The following is a 15,556-nucleotide window of genomic DNA, read 5'->3' on the forward strand; positions in this document are numbered from 1 at the left end:
TAACTGGAGGCATTGATTTGTAATTCTAATTTTAAAGGTAAATGCTCAAGAATGACGTGGTATTTGAATGTGAAAAGCTGCTGAAAAGAATATAGACTGTGTGTTTTACACCTTGAAACAGCACCGTTCCATTTTAGTAAGCATGTTTTAGGATGGGTGTTTCAGAAAGAACTTCATGAAAGAATCATGACCCCTTAAACGAAAAGAGCCAATCCAGCTAAGATAATAATAATAAATAATAATAATAATACATTTTATTTTATATAGCGATGAAGAACTCTAGCTAGTGCAGGTTTCTGAGCAGTGTTCTTCATGTGCTGTTTGTAACACCAGGTTAAAAAAATAGAAAAAGAGGCACTCATTCAACTCTAGATCTGTCTCCTGTGCTGGAACAGCATGCATGATCTGCAATGGAATGTTCTCAATATTGCCTGGCGACCGCCAAGCACATTGACACACACGCTTACCGTGACAATGAGCCCCTTCTCCTGGAAGTACTTGACCAGAGGGATGGCATTCTGCTTGAAGTTGGTCAGGCGGCGCTCCGTGGCTTTGGGGTTGTCATCAGGCCTCCCCTGCAGCTCCGCCCTCCTCTCCAGCCGCTCCTTCAGCCTGTGGCTGGCACAGGCCAGGAACACCACCAGGTCCGGGGTGCAGATCTGTGAAGAGACGTCAGTCATCTGTCACATGGCGTGCTCAGTTTAGTTCCACCCAGGTCATTCAAGCGCTGCTTTGGAAGAACCTAACAATGCTGGCTTTAGGAACAATGCCTTTTATGTGAAACACAATTCAGGTTTATGGTGTGTATTACAAGCCTGCAGTCGCTGTGAATTTTGGGAATTGGTATTAATTAGCCACCGCTGTTTCACAATACTGTGGAATGGCAGATCCATCTAGCAGTCCAAGACAGCACTTTAGTAGGGCTTATCAATTTTCATGGGTCAGACTTAGCTATGCCACACTGATGAGCCCAAATAAGCATCCATGGCTGTCCACTGACTGTCCAAACAGCTGTCCATGGCTGCCAATAATGGCTTTATATACACACAACACAATTTAGAATTAGAAGTTTCTTGAGGTGGTCTACCCTTGTCAGTATGATGAAACACTGAGAGCTGATAGTCATTCCAATAATATATATATACTGTATAAGGTGCTTGTGAAGGAGAATATTATTCTGTCTCAGCTGTAATGCATTGGACAAATAAACAAATCAGATCCCAGGGGATGACAGGCATAAACAGTGAAATTACCATTAATTTATGCTGCACTACCAGCAGGCAGCATGCTACTCATATTTAATCGTAGTTTACAGCCATTAACACTGATGCAGAGTTACTCATAATGTATAATGTCTTCATAAACAATTTTCAGTTCATGCAAACAGCAGTTATCTAGGTACTACAGTACGTGCCGTGTTTGCTGAAGAAATGTCCTCTTTCTCAAAATCTTAAAAATAGTCTTTTATATACTTCTGTAATTATGTAAGGCAGTGCTGAGTGTTAAACTAGGGCATTCCTTGCTTAAAAGAAGATAATTATGTTTTAAAAATAACTGCAGTTCCATAAGACCATGCATAGAGGGGTTTCCTCCCATGTGGCCCCCATAGTTCCTGGGGAGTGTGTTGCTGTTATTCTGCGATGGTTCAGGAGGACAGGGCTGGGGCTCCAGTTTTAGGAAGTCCCCTGATTTTCTTACAGTAAATTAGAGGCCACCACAGAGCCCCCACTATCTGAGCAGTGCTCCAGCCCTCGGAATGAGAGGGGTTGGGCTGAAGCCATGTCTCCTTGTCTAAAGCGCCCCTGTGCCCACCCCCACACTCCTGCGGTCCTGTGCACACATCTCAGCGCAGGAGACCAGAGCAAAGACCCACTTTTGGCCAAGTCTTACATCAGACGTTTTGCCAGCTTTCTTAATGTCTTTCACAACAAACTCCTCTCTCTTGGTAAGCCAGCAGCCACATCAGCCTGCATCTCCCGGCTGGCAACCCACTGAAGCTCAGCAGGTGTGCACCTGGCCAGTGCCTGGATGGGAGACCTACTGGGAAACACTAAGGTTGCTGCTGGAAGAGGTGGTGATGGGGCCAGCAGGAGGCACTCACCCTGCAGTCTGTGTGGGTCCTAATGCCCCAGTATAAAGATGGGGACACTATACTGTGAGATGGCACCGTCCTTTGGATAAGACATAAAATCGAGGACCTGACTCTCCGTGGTCATTAAAAATCCCAGGGTGTTTCTTGAAAAGAGTAGGAGTGCTACCCCGGCGTCCTGGCCATATTTTCCCATGGTCTTTACCAGTCATGGCCTCCTAAAAATCCCCATCTCTGAACTGGCTTCATCACTCTGTTCTCCTCCCCACTGAGAGCTGGTGTGTGGGGAGCGTACTGGTGCATCATCCAGGTGGGGCTGCACACTGGTGGGGGTGGAGGGGATCCCCATTACCTGTAAAGCGCTGTGAGTGAGTGTCCAGAAAAGCGCTATTTAGGTGTAAGGAATTATTATTATTAAGCATGTACTTGCAAGAGGCCATCGACAGCAGCTAAAAAAAACTGGGCTCAGAATCAGATTTCTCATATCTTTAGCTCTCCTTTGGACAATTAGAATAATTAGTTTAATTGTTTATTGCTTAACTCTACAGCGTGCTCTGTACTACCATATGCACAAATCAAAAGAAAAATTGTACACTGCTGAATTAAAACATGATGTTGAAGAGGCATCTGGTATGCATCTTGAGGGTCTCAGTTAGCCAATATAATAGTATGTTGTATAAAAATGTGGTTCAATAAACCCACGTTGGTGTAAATATATTCAATTATTTTTACGCCAACAAAACGTACATTGGGTGTCCTCATTCTGACCACACATAATCATCTTCGGCTATAAAACCATCTGGTCAGTCAGATGACGAGACTGGCGTGCTGGAGAGACACTGCGGGACTCTGATTCACTGTAATAGTAGTTGTACTTTCTGAACAACAATTTGTAAATTACACACAGGAATATGCAGGACTGGGCTGGGGTCTTTTCTATTGTTATCGATTTATACAGTCACTATTTGAATTTTCAAGCCTTTATTTTGGGTGAGAGACCATTAAAGGCAGGCATGTCTTGTAGTCTCGATGTTGGCTTCAGTCAGCATCTGGTAATTACACAGCTCTGAATGTGAGGGGAATCCGTGCTGGTAGGTTAGACTGCCGGAATCAATCGCATGTCTCTTCTTAGCCTTGTACTTATTTCAGTCTTACAGAGAGTTCTACAGTATATGGCCTCAGACATGCAGCTTAGAAATGGCTAGTATGCACTTGTCATCTGGCACTGCAGTGTGAGAGCATAGGTGATTGCACCATTTTTTCTGCTTTAATCCCTGAGGTTTCACATCAAAATCACAGAGAAGATTTAGTGTGAGCTTTACCAAACAGGATTGGTAGATTACAGCTCTCACAGAGATCTGTGGATTTGGTTTGTTTTTAGGCTGACATGCATTTTGTATCACCATCTCACACTGGAATACGGTTCTCTGCAGGCAGTCCCTAGTCACACACACTGCTGAACCACAAAACCGCAAAACTGAAGTAAAAATGGAGGCATGTAGAACAACGGAGCTGCACTGCGAATGGATTCAAGACAATTTTTCCGAGATGCAGATATGACAAACACAGCATGGACACGCCATACCAGAGAAACAGCACTAACGAGTCTCCCTCACAGCACCGGTATTTCATTTTTTCTGTCCTGCCATTCCAATAACTGCAGGAGGTGCTCTGACAACAGAGAGACCAGCAAATTAGTTTGCCCCTAATTAGGTCACATGCCTTTTAGCTGCTGTAGCTGACATCTATTCTTAGGCATCTCACACCTTCTTAGTTAAAACAAGGGGCATATCAATGTAATTGGCTGTCTTGTCTCCGAGATAAACAGGGAGACAGTGAATTTGCCATCTCTCACTTTCATGATTCAGTGTTGTCGCTGACATTCTTAAAGCAATTATACAGGCAACAAAACATGCTCCTGCTAGGCCTAATTTTTCTTTAAACAATGCATTTCTTTCACATTGACTTCCATTTTGTCCTGAAAGCCTTTTCTCTCTTCTCTTAGACATAGCTAAATTTCCTTTTTTTCATCACTGGAGAGGTAATAAGGACAGTTTGACAGGAACGAACCGTCATTCTCCTGTGACATTCACTTTACGTTCTGTATCTGATTATAGTACTGAGGTATCAGTACAAAAGCCTGCACTTTAAAGGAAATAGCCCATCACTCAATTAAGCAGCAGGGTTTTCAATTGAATTTCTTAGGTTCTTAGGTGAGATGAAAAACTGTAGATGTGAGCATTGTGCTGGCTGTGTTGCTATTTCAGTCTTCAGTCCTGCAAAATTAATTGATCTCAGACACTGGGAATGAAATTTATCCCATCTCAGCTGATTGGATTCATGTTCAAGTACAATGAGAGGCATACAAAGACAGTTTGGCCCCCATCCATGTGATCCCTACTGTGTCCACACCACTTTCTTGAAGGGGTTTCATTCTCTGTTTTGACACAGCCAAATGCTCCACAGAGGTTAAACTGCTTGTTGGATGTTTGCATTTTCACCAGCTGTAGCTCTGATGTTGCAGGACTGCCAGGCGTAACTCTCCCTGCTCCTGCCAGGATTCGATCCCGGTTACTCATGAGCTCACAGCATGTACAGCACCACTACCTACAGGGTGGGTAACTCAACCAGAATCTGCCTGCTCTGCCCCAGTCACATTTCACACCGTCTTCATCTCAGAGATCTCAGAGGGGGGTGACATCACTTCTGTAACCAGCTCAGTGCACTGGGCCCTGTGACACAATGATGATCACTGAAGCAGCCCAGATACCTCAAGGTGACAGAAACTGGTGCTCCACCAGAAGCCCAACTAAGCTATGATCTCAGCTGACTGGGAGATGAAAAGAAAGCTGTCAGACTGGGTGGAAACCGAGATAGGAGGGGCCGCACTCGGGTTAAAAAAGGGTTTTGCACACTAGCTACCCCTTTGCAGTTTGTCAGAGGGACAATGTGCAGAACACAAAGCTCATGCTGATGGAGTTAATGCCCATGACGGCTATAGGTGAAATCTGAAGGCTGGGTGACACAGTGTCAATTACTGATTAAAAGTGTGTCACTTAACACCGTGTGAGAAATAGGATTATTTTTACCCACCCACGTCCATTTTTAATATTTATTTTCCTAGCTCCTTTTTTGCATATACTGTAGATGCCCACAGACCATATAAAACACTTGCCACACATGCACACAGTTAATCACAGATGGAGTCCTGCTAAGAGGTAATGTAACATTTCATCAGCGCCGCCTACACAAGTACAGTTTTTAGCAATAAGATTTTTAACCCTGTCTGGAGCATCACTCAGCATTTCATGGTGTTAAATTGATTACAGGCGAAAGCAATATGACGTGCATTTGTAAAAAGAAAACTGAGTTGGTAATGGATGCTGTTACCACAGTGACTCCAAACTCTAGTGACTAGCAAAACCTAATGTATTCCTGAAATGTTTTGATTAAATAAGGACTAGAGGAGCTTACCTGGTCTTCAAAAGACAACGCCTGGCCAACGTCACGAGGAAAGCCATCGATTACTATCCCATGGGCATCTGGGATCTGCATAATTTTCTGTTTTATCTCTGTAATCGTGGTTTCCTGGAGGGAAGCACAGTCTTTGGTCAAAGAGGTAAAAATTTAAAAGATGGGCAAAGATGTTTTTTTTTAACATTTTAGAAATAGCTCTATGTATTTATTAGTGTCTGTCATATTTACACAAAGATGAATCACAGAAGGTTTCGATAATGACAAGCCCGGTGCTGGGAAGAAGGGTGTTTCATTGGAAGCTGGGAAGTCCCAGGAATAAGAGACATGCAGGTGTGGAATTTCCCTTGAAAAACCTTTTTAGGTGGAGATCACAGAAGGTGCTGTCTGTACCCTAATCCAAGCCATTCATGGAGACTATGCCTGGATCTACGACACACTTGCACAATGTACAGGGTTTAACCAAATTGCCTGCGCTTGCTTAACTGCTTATGCAAACACTAGAACCAGACGAAAAACAAAGCACATCAAACAAAGACGTAAAAGGAAACATATCCCAGAACTGAGCTTCCGGCTGTTGCATCAGTCAGATTTTATATCTCGCACCTTCTGTGCTCCTTATCCATTGATCCCTCTACATTCAGTTTAAATAGCGGGTGGGGCTCCCCAGTCATGCCTCCATCTTTGTTTATCCCTTCATCACGTATGACTCCTGAAGAGTCAAACTTCTCTGCTTACAGTAAATATACACATGTATGTAGGCATGTCCACAAATACAATACACATCTTCTAAAGCAGTGTCCAGTAATGATGCACGGTCTGTCTCGGACAAACTGAGAGAAATATCATCTGCGCTTCACAGCATCACCCTTTACATCATTAAAACTTCTCTTCCTTAAGCTCGTTCGTCAGACCTGCGGGCGCTTTGTGCCACAATGTTATGTTCTCAACAAGAAAATCATGCTCTTCCAAATACATTATTTCACTAACTGCTCTGCTTCCAGGGGGCTTGCACTGGATGGTGACTGCTTAACATTAATTATGCCAGTTGTGTCAATAGTAGATGAAAGGCTTGTTTTTAATTAACGAATAACATTTCTCACTTTGCCAATGTAATTCTGATCCTAGCTATTGAAATTTCACAATATACTTCTGCTGGGTGGGAAATTATAAGCTTTTCAGGAATGAGAAGCTGCTATTATAGGACTTCAAGCCTCAAGGTTTTACTAGACTAATGGTTTATACCTGTGGTGCCAGTTCTCCATTCGTAATTATTTTAGCAATTAAACTCCATTTCCTGTTGCTGGTGGCATTGTGGATCATCTTCTTTCTGAGAAGTTCGCCAACAGAGATGTATTCAAAGCCATAGCGCTCTGCGATCTTCAGGCTCTGGGTACCTTTGCCACTGCCCGGACCGCCTGCGAAGTCAAAAAAGAACTGGGTTGCTATGTGACAAGCAGATGAAAGGGAACATATTTTTAGACTTTACAAACGGAATAGGAAGATTGTTGATCCTCATTACTTCTTCATCGAGTCTAAAATCCTCAAACAGAAAGGCTGGGAAATCAATGGGCATGAGAGAAAAGGTCAGCAGGTCAGCTGAGAGCGCCGTCAATATTTTGCCAACAGAGAAATGTTACACGTGGGCTATATTAAATATTTAGTATTGACAACCTGTTGGCCTTTTAAAATAGCGTTTATTTCTTAATACTGGACGGGTCGCATATCAACACTTCATGAAATGTCTTTCTAGCAGGGAGGAGGGGTGTTCATAATGACACCACTGCAGTATTGCAAGGTCTTGACTGCATCTCTCCTGTGATGTCCTGAGAGGGACAGCACAGTGTGCAGAGAAAGAGACTCCATTGTCTGTTTTTTCACAGAGGGCATCGGGAATCCACAGCCTTAGGCATCACAATTTAAACGCAGACATGTTGGGGGGGAAATTCATAAAGAAAATTAATAATGCATTCAGGCAATCCACTGAGGCTTTGAGCCTAGATCATGTTCTCTTGTCTCAAGAGGCTACACTTCACCTCCTGGGCCTGGGATGATTTCGGAGAGCTGAGGTTAGTGTTAGTAGCCTGTGTTGGGTTTAAATCAGGGTACAGAAGAAGAGAAGATGTCCCTGCAGGTGGATAGAATCACAATTTAACAGCTTATCCCCCAGAATGCAGCTTCTTCTGGTGTGTGTGTGCGTGCGTGCGTGCGTGTGGAGGGTGCTGAGTCCCTACTGATGCACCTCGAGAATCTTTTTAAAGCGTGAAACCTGCTCAGCAGAAGAGAATATGCTGTTTCCATGCAGAGCAGACAACAAAAAAAAACTAATCTGAAGTGAAAGGAAAAGTGAAGTGCACGCTACACTTAAAACATGATCACGCAATTCTGATTTTTTTGTTATCGAGATACAAAGTTCTGAGTCATAGCAATTTTCTTTTTATGTCGAATCTGTCAAGGCCAATGACATTTGAGTTGATGACACTGGGCTCCTTGCCGAAAAGCCCAAAGACACAGGCTGTCTCTTCTTATTCGGGCAGATTCTCCTGTCCGGACCACAGCTTGTCAGTCCCACACAAACTGGAGATGTGACTGTGCACAGCGGTAAATGAGCAGGGCCTAAAGCAAGGTCTAAGGGTTAACCTTTCGTTTACAGAACATGACTGGAGAGAGCCACATGGCTTCCACTAGGATTTGCAGGACGCTTAAACACTCAGCATGGCTGATGGTGACATTTCATATTCACTTTCCGCATATCTAAGCATGTCTGCAACTGAAAGGAACTATTCACATCTTAAATCTGCCATAATCTGTCCTTCAGTTATAGTAGCCTTATTTAATAATTGTTCACTGAACGTTTTGCTCTGTTAGTTCTCGGCTTATCTTAAAAGGGCAGCAATTTATAATCCTCTATTTGAAATATGTTAACCTGTCAAAAGCTAATCATAGCAAGAAAATCCAAATACTGTATTTGTCATTTTTGACAGTCAGAACGAGGTGTAGTACACGATGACTATCAGTGCAAAGCAGAAAAATTAATAAGGATGCATGATTGCTGAAGAGCTAACAATCTCTCTCTAACCTTTTGAATACATTTTAATGCCAAAGACAGGAACTGGGCAAACAGTGAAAAATTGCAAAGGTTTTCAAGGGCTCAAATTAAACATTACCGCAAAGGTAGTTTTCTTTTTAAAAGCACACCTAGGGCTTGCAAAAAATGAAGAAAAAAAAGTCAACACATACAGACTTTATCATCTTGTTATTTAAATGTGAAAATCAATTATAACAAGTACTTCATTCAGATACAGTTGCTTCCAAAAATATTCTGTCTAATTAAGACAGGCCTGTAATTCTAAGTTGTCAGTGCTTTCTGGGATTCCTTGAAATGACCATGGTTAATTTCCAAACCCGCTTCATGAGTGAGCTCACGTTTGGAACGCGTATCCATAGAGGACAGCCTGAAGATTAAATGCTTGGTGCTTTCTATTTCATGTCTCATATCTCACTGTACTGTGCATGCTACTTTTCCCTCTTGTCTCATTTCTAGGCATTGCAACTACAGTCATTCAACTCACAGAACAGGGCCGATACAGTAGGTTCATTACAAACTGCCCCAGTACTTAAGTTCTTTGGTTGTAAATTACCAGAATGTGTTCAATACTAGGATTTCTATGTACTTATACTTCTACAAAACATACCAAGTTACAGTCGTTTTCTTTGCAAATAAGGCCTTATAACTTGTTATTCTGGATTCATTAGTTTGTTAAAATTGATGTTCGCTGCTGTTAATACAGAACACTTGTGTGTAGGTGGACTGTGATTGTTGGTTTACGTAGGATGCAGTTTTGTTTTTTACAAAAACCACTTGTTCTAGGAGTGAAAGTACTTCTAGTGTGTTTGAAATTGAGGAATTTAATCCCAGATTTTCTGAACTGTTATCTTGTGGCATAAAATGTTCAGCCAGCTTCTTTTCATTGACAAACTGTGCACTTTTTTACATACAAATGATGTCTTTTAATGTTTTTTAACATTAACATAATGTTTTTTAACTTTTAATAAATTTGCATTTATTTATATTTTGAATAAATATACATCTATTTATTGTTTTATTTATAAATATATTTCTTCATAAAATCAAATATAAATATTTTAGTGCTCCCTAACATTGAATTATAGTGTGTTTTGGTGCTGTAGCCAATTTGCATATTTGTCATAAAATGGTAATTCGCTTTTCATATTTAATTTAAACATAACTGAAATGTAAAGCTTTTGAAATCCAAGATGATTCCTTTTTTCACTGCTGGAAAACACAACCCCTAATCATTACCAGCAGTTGGGAACTAAACATGATAAATTAAATAACTTTAGTAGAAGTTCATTTAACTGTAAAGGTTCACAACTCTTACAGCAACTTAAAAATGACTTGAGTATTTTTATGAAAAAAGGAACAATGTTATATGTGGGAGGTTTGTGGTTCTAAAGAAATTAAAGCAAATATCTCCAACTCACAGAGAAATTGGAACTGACTGTTCATTTTGTGACAGTAGGTCAATAGAATTCTAGAAATGTAGGACAGAAGCTTGTAGTGATGTTAATAAGACCATTAATAAGAGAATAAATTTAGCTTGAACTGCCCAAACAAACCAGTTTCTTACAGTGCTGTCCTTTGCCGTTTCATGCCTTGGAAAAAATATCACAATCTTTTAACAGCAGAAAACATTAAGACCGCCGTGCGGATGACCACATTCTAACAAATATGGAGTTTCTTAATAAAACCTGAGGGGAAAACTCTCGGTTTCAGTAAAACAACCATTTTAGTTATGGTCACTTTTCTTACCTATTAAGAGTATAATCTTGGGACGAGGTCTAGTGGGGTCGAATACTTCATACTCCTCAATGAGTTCTGCTGTTTCGGACAAGTCGGTGTCGCTCTCAATGGAAAACTGGTGGATCGGAGGCAACCGGTCGTACCGTCGGTAAGGGAAATTGGGGCTGTCTGGCAACACTGAAGGGTGAAGAGAAACAAAGAGCCGATTTACAAACATTGCAGCATGGAGAACAAGGTCCACAGAGCCATGTGACAACAGGATAAAAGATTATACATGTGGAATCTTAGCAAACGTGCAGGAGGAGGCCGAACCCTACCCTCGCCCACACAAGACATGAAAATATCAAATATTATTCACCTCTCCCTCCACCTGCACCCTTGCAACTCGCATCACCCCTACAGCAGCTCCCTGGCTCATTCCTTGTGAAATGTGTGTGTGTATGTAGTGGGGGGGTGGGGTGGTGGTGGTGGTGGGGGGGGGGGGGGTGATAGCTTATGGTCATGAAGCAGTTCCATCAGCCAGGGAAGTGAACACAATAAAGCAGCTAATCCAAATCACACCACTGCTCCTTCTGAATTAGAGTTTGGCCAAATTTCACAGCGGACCAATAGAACAATTCAATTAAAATGGCAGTCATTAAAGCAGGCAATTCGCTGGTTGTGACCAGGTATCTTATCTCTAATCTTATCCATGGATCTACAGTCCCATTTTACAGCCCCTGTTTACTGGGTTTAGGCCTGAATAAGCGCAAGAGGCATTGCAGAGGAGAAAAATATTCCTTTCCTCATAAAGGTGCTGGTTTGGAAAACCACGGCACCTACAAAGTTTTCGACTTCATGCATGAACTGCAGAACTGTGGCAGTTTTTCATAGGATTTCCATATCTCATGACCACAATAAAAGTTTTTTTTGTTTTTATCAGCAGTAATCCTGCCCTTCAGGTATTATTCAAATAAGGGTATCGTGCTATCTCACAAAGATACCTGTTGATGGATTACATTGCAGTCGTGCCAATATTTGGCACAGTGTATTGGCCAAAGAGACAAATCTTCGGAGTCTGTTTTTCTCGCATTTTGCATCAAAGCTGTTTCAATTCGAAACCCATTCTTGATAGCTGTTCATCCCACACCTCAACCTGAACTGCTGACTGCAAGCGAATGTTGTGCATTGTGAATGCACACTTACCGTTTCTGAAGAATGACCTTCTGCACTGTCCGCCATTGAGTGGGGGTAAAGATTTTTTTTCTTGGCCGACAAATGTGTCCCATCTGACCTTCTCGGTTCCTCCAAGCTCCCTCACCTTCTTCAGACAGCTCTCCAAGTACTCCACTGGGTCATCCGGCCGATAGTACATCAAGCCAGTTAGCAGGCTCTGCAACAGCAATGCACGAAGTAAACACCTCACCCCTTGCTTCCTGGACGGCTCATTTTCAATCCTGAAGTGCTCTGTGTGTTTAACAGGACCCACTTCCTCACCAGTGAACTACAGAGCCTCTGTGGCAATACTTGGCACCCATTGCACGCGGGCTGCTCCACTGCCTCCTGTACCTCTTATTATCCATTCATGCTACATCTGAATTCTTAGCCCTACAGTTTTTTAACTCATTATTTTCAATTATTATTATTATTGTTGTTGTTGTTTATAATAATATTCATAATGGTTAATAAAACATTTCATAAATGCATGCATTGTGTTATCTAAATATTATTTCACTTGGAATAACAACACCCAGGAATTAAGTGTCCTGAAAGGATTGTGGAGCGTTTAGTGAAAATTTGGCTGAACCCGCTCGGCCGGAGGACGAGGAGGCTGGGACCCCTCTTGCTCGGAGTGACCAAGAGGTAGTTGCAGAGGTGGAGATGGGGTGGTGCTGGGATGCAGAAAGATGCAATCCAGGGAGGGAAGGAGATCAGTACAGTATTTACAGTGTTTCAGGAGAGGAAATGAGATCAGGAGTGACTGCTAATTACTAATTGCATTTGATTGTTGTCATCCCTCCCAGACGTTTGTCACAAACTCCCATTACAAATATTGGTATAGAGTATATAATATAAATGATAAAATCCTATTTTAATTTAGAATACTAAATTATTATATCAAATTATTCTTTATTAAAATATCAGTGTTATCTTACATTGTAATATTTCACATGAACCTGCAAAGTCCAGCTTGCAAGCTTCTTAAGTATCCACAATCCATTTGAAAGTTGAAGCTTGACGCACATTGCTTCAGTATTCTGAAAATATTGGCTTTAAACATAAGAGCTTCCCATGTTATAGAACTGTAGGCAAGAATTAAACTCCTGTATCACCTGTGGCCCATTTACTGAAATATTTTTACTAACATAAAAGCAAGCTGATTCTAGGGAGTATTATAAGATAATTTAATTAGATTAAATTAGAGAATGCCAAATAACGAGAACTATTTTGGGGGCCAACCTTTTTTTGGAGTTGTAATTTGTACATTTTAAAATTTGCTGCATATTATTGATGACATTTCCATTAAATTAAAATGTACCCTCGTGATTAGTTGTAATCCCTGTGAAAACTACTCATTAAGCAATACGTAATGTAAGCAACGAGGTCTTTTCCTTTAAAGACAATTTCATTAATTGCTTTTGTTTGCTTTGTTATTCAATAGTTGAGCACTTTACAAAAATATTGCCATGGATGGTGTTCTGTAACTTAAAAGTTGATGTTGCGTCACTGACCACAGGTGTAGTGTTGTATGCAAAGCAACACAATATGATTGTCCAAAACAGGAACATGGGTATCTGTTAAACTTGAGGTAAGAAATGTCATGATGTCAAACACCTTTTGTTATGCTAAAAATCTGATGCTTAAGCAGTTAAAGCCATTTATTTAGAAAATCATTACCACAGTACTTTGACAGAACCCGAGAGACAGTCGCTTGAAGTGTGCAGCACAGTTTTAGTTCTACATCAGATTAAAATAAACTTATAAAGGAAAAAAATCTTATAAAGCACAAGAAGAAAACATAACAAATGTTACAAAAACGAGAAGACCACCTGACCAAAAGCTGGGGAGCTTTTCCCACACTCCCACAACGCTTTGTGTAAAAACGTGCCTCCTGTTTTCAGTTTTAAGTGCATTTCTTCTTAGATTCCTCATACCGTATGTCCTCTGGTTGGTGTTTCAATGTTTGTGTTGAAGAAATTCACTACTGTAGGTTGACTTTGTCGGTTCCCTTGAGAGCTTTGAATTCTCTCTCAGGTTCTCTCCTAACCTCCTCTGTCGAAGACTGAAAAGATTCAGCTCCTTCTGACGCATACTGTAATTGCATTACATTATTCAGACGTCTGATGTCCAGCATGTGAAAATTGAGTTGGAGGTGTTATTTGCTCTAGAAACAATGATGAAAATGCTGTCCGTTAGGACAAAAATTCCACCACCTCCCTTCTAACATAAACCCCAAATCTCTAAACGGTCTAAACAATGCACCATCAAAGAGCTTGGCACCGTGACAGGCACTAACATATAATCAGATACAGATCGGCCATTAGCTATCTATTAATTAATAATTAAAGAACAGTGTTCTGTTCAAGACAAGCAAGCAGAAAGGTTTTATATTGAATCTGCTTGTCAACAAATGTACTCACTCCTTCACACCTCATTGAATTCCTTTACACAAAGACACTACAGATAGTGTATTTTAGGATACAAACCCTGTTGCCAGATGTTAATGCAGCACAATATCATAAATATCACGCATAACTGAATTCTGAATATGTAGTCTTTATAGGACTGCGATAACATTAGAACTGTGCCTTCTAAAACGCATTACTGTAAACTCCAAAAACATTGTAAGTAATCTAGACATTTGACCTTATCAATTTATGTCAGACAACCAGTAGCACAATCTCACAGTTATATTTTTAGGACCTGCTGCAGCACTTACAGTATATCGATTACTTTCACAGGATGGCAGTGTCTTGGCATGTCTCTGGAAAAATGCGATGTGAGAGGAGACGCGATTGTCTAATAAATTTCGTATATCCTAGAATTATTCTAATCTTAAAATTAAAGAGAACAGGTGCACTTTGTTATTGTGAAAAGCACACTACACTGTACATCTCCCCGTCTGACTGCCCCATGAAAACGAAGCCCGTTTGTTTCATGGTTGAGTCCGTTTCGATTCCTTGTTGTGACACACGGTATACACGAATCGATTATACTCGAATCGACTGCTACACAGTACCGGCATCTTAATTCATGTGCCGAAAGAGAGAAAAAAAACCCGTGATCAGGCACGTGTTTGCTGTAACCCACATATTGAATCAGCGTCGAAATAGAACTTATGAAAAACAGTCATAATTATCACAGCATCCTCGCAGTTTGATTAACGTTTCCATTAGACTGTTTTAATTATTGATGGTTATTATCCACAGCGCAGGGTTAACATTTGAAGACTTTTAACATATAACTGGAAATACCAAGTGCTGCCGTTCAGATATGAAACGCTCTAACATATTAAGCTTTCCAGTCGCAGAGGGACAAAACATCCGTTCGAGCTACAGTTTTAACCTGTTTTCACGCGTCCTGCCGTGTGACAAAATATTGAATAAGAAACACCCTACCATCATCACGCACCACGGGCTCAATTTAGCCCGCAGGTACAGCAGGAGTCTAGGACTCACCTCGAACAGCTGCGGTATCTCTCTCCTGGAGAGGTATTCCCTGGCTTCGCCGCTATTCATGTCTCTGGTCCTCTGGAAAATAATGGGATCGACACAATGTCCAGTCTGTCAGTTTTGTTTTGACGTTGTTGTTGTTGTTGTTTCACCTGGAGCTTTAAGACTGGAAACCTGGGGCATGAAACTCCACAGGCAGTTGCTCAGACCGTCAGGTGCATTTTCCTGGCGGCTGGAAAACGAGGAATCCCACAAGGCGATTTCTCTCTTCTCCGCGGCGAGCAGCAGCCTATTGATTTCACTGTGACATGCTGGGCTTTTTTTTTTTAACCAGCCCCTTGTCTCATAGTCATATCGCCTACTTAAAGAACCGACGGGATCCAACGCAATGCCTTAAAATGAACATCCGTCATGTCATCTGCTGCCGGGAGGGGATTCAGGAAAGCCTGTTGCCAAGAGTAAATGAAGTTAACGTTAACGTAACCTAGCGCTCTTGATCAGGAAAACGCTCCTTCA

General features: G+C 41.3%; 1 protein-coding gene across 1 annotated transcript in view; it reads right to left on the bottom strand.

The window, feature by feature from the left end:
* The window catches only part of ak5 (adenylate kinase 5), a 62,394-nt gene extending 46,838 nt beyond the window's left edge, over positions 1-15,556 (bottom strand). Inside the window, exons 1-6 of the mRNA XM_088926562.1 lie at positions 15,047-15,556; positions 11,574-11,760; positions 10,398-10,565; positions 6,809-6,981; positions 5,564-5,677; positions 468-659 (exon numbers count right to left, since the gene is read on the bottom strand). Coding sequence (XP_088782688.1) covers positions 468-659; positions 5,564-5,677; positions 6,809-6,981; positions 10,398-10,565; positions 11,574-11,760; positions 15,047-15,106 — 894 coding nt within the window. The 5' untranslated portion in view covers positions 15,107-15,556. The remainder of the gene's footprint in view (positions 1-467; positions 660-5,563; positions 5,678-6,808; positions 6,982-10,397; positions 10,566-11,573; positions 11,761-15,046) is intronic.

The sequence above is a fragment of the Atractosteus spatula genome, chromosome 11, assembly GCF_055471065.1.
Source record: "Atractosteus spatula isolate fAtrSpa1 chromosome 11, fAtrSpa1.hap1, whole genome shotgun sequence".
NCBI classification, from domain to species: Eukaryota; Metazoa; Chordata; class Actinopteri; order Semionotiformes; family Lepisosteidae; genus Atractosteus; species Atractosteus spatula.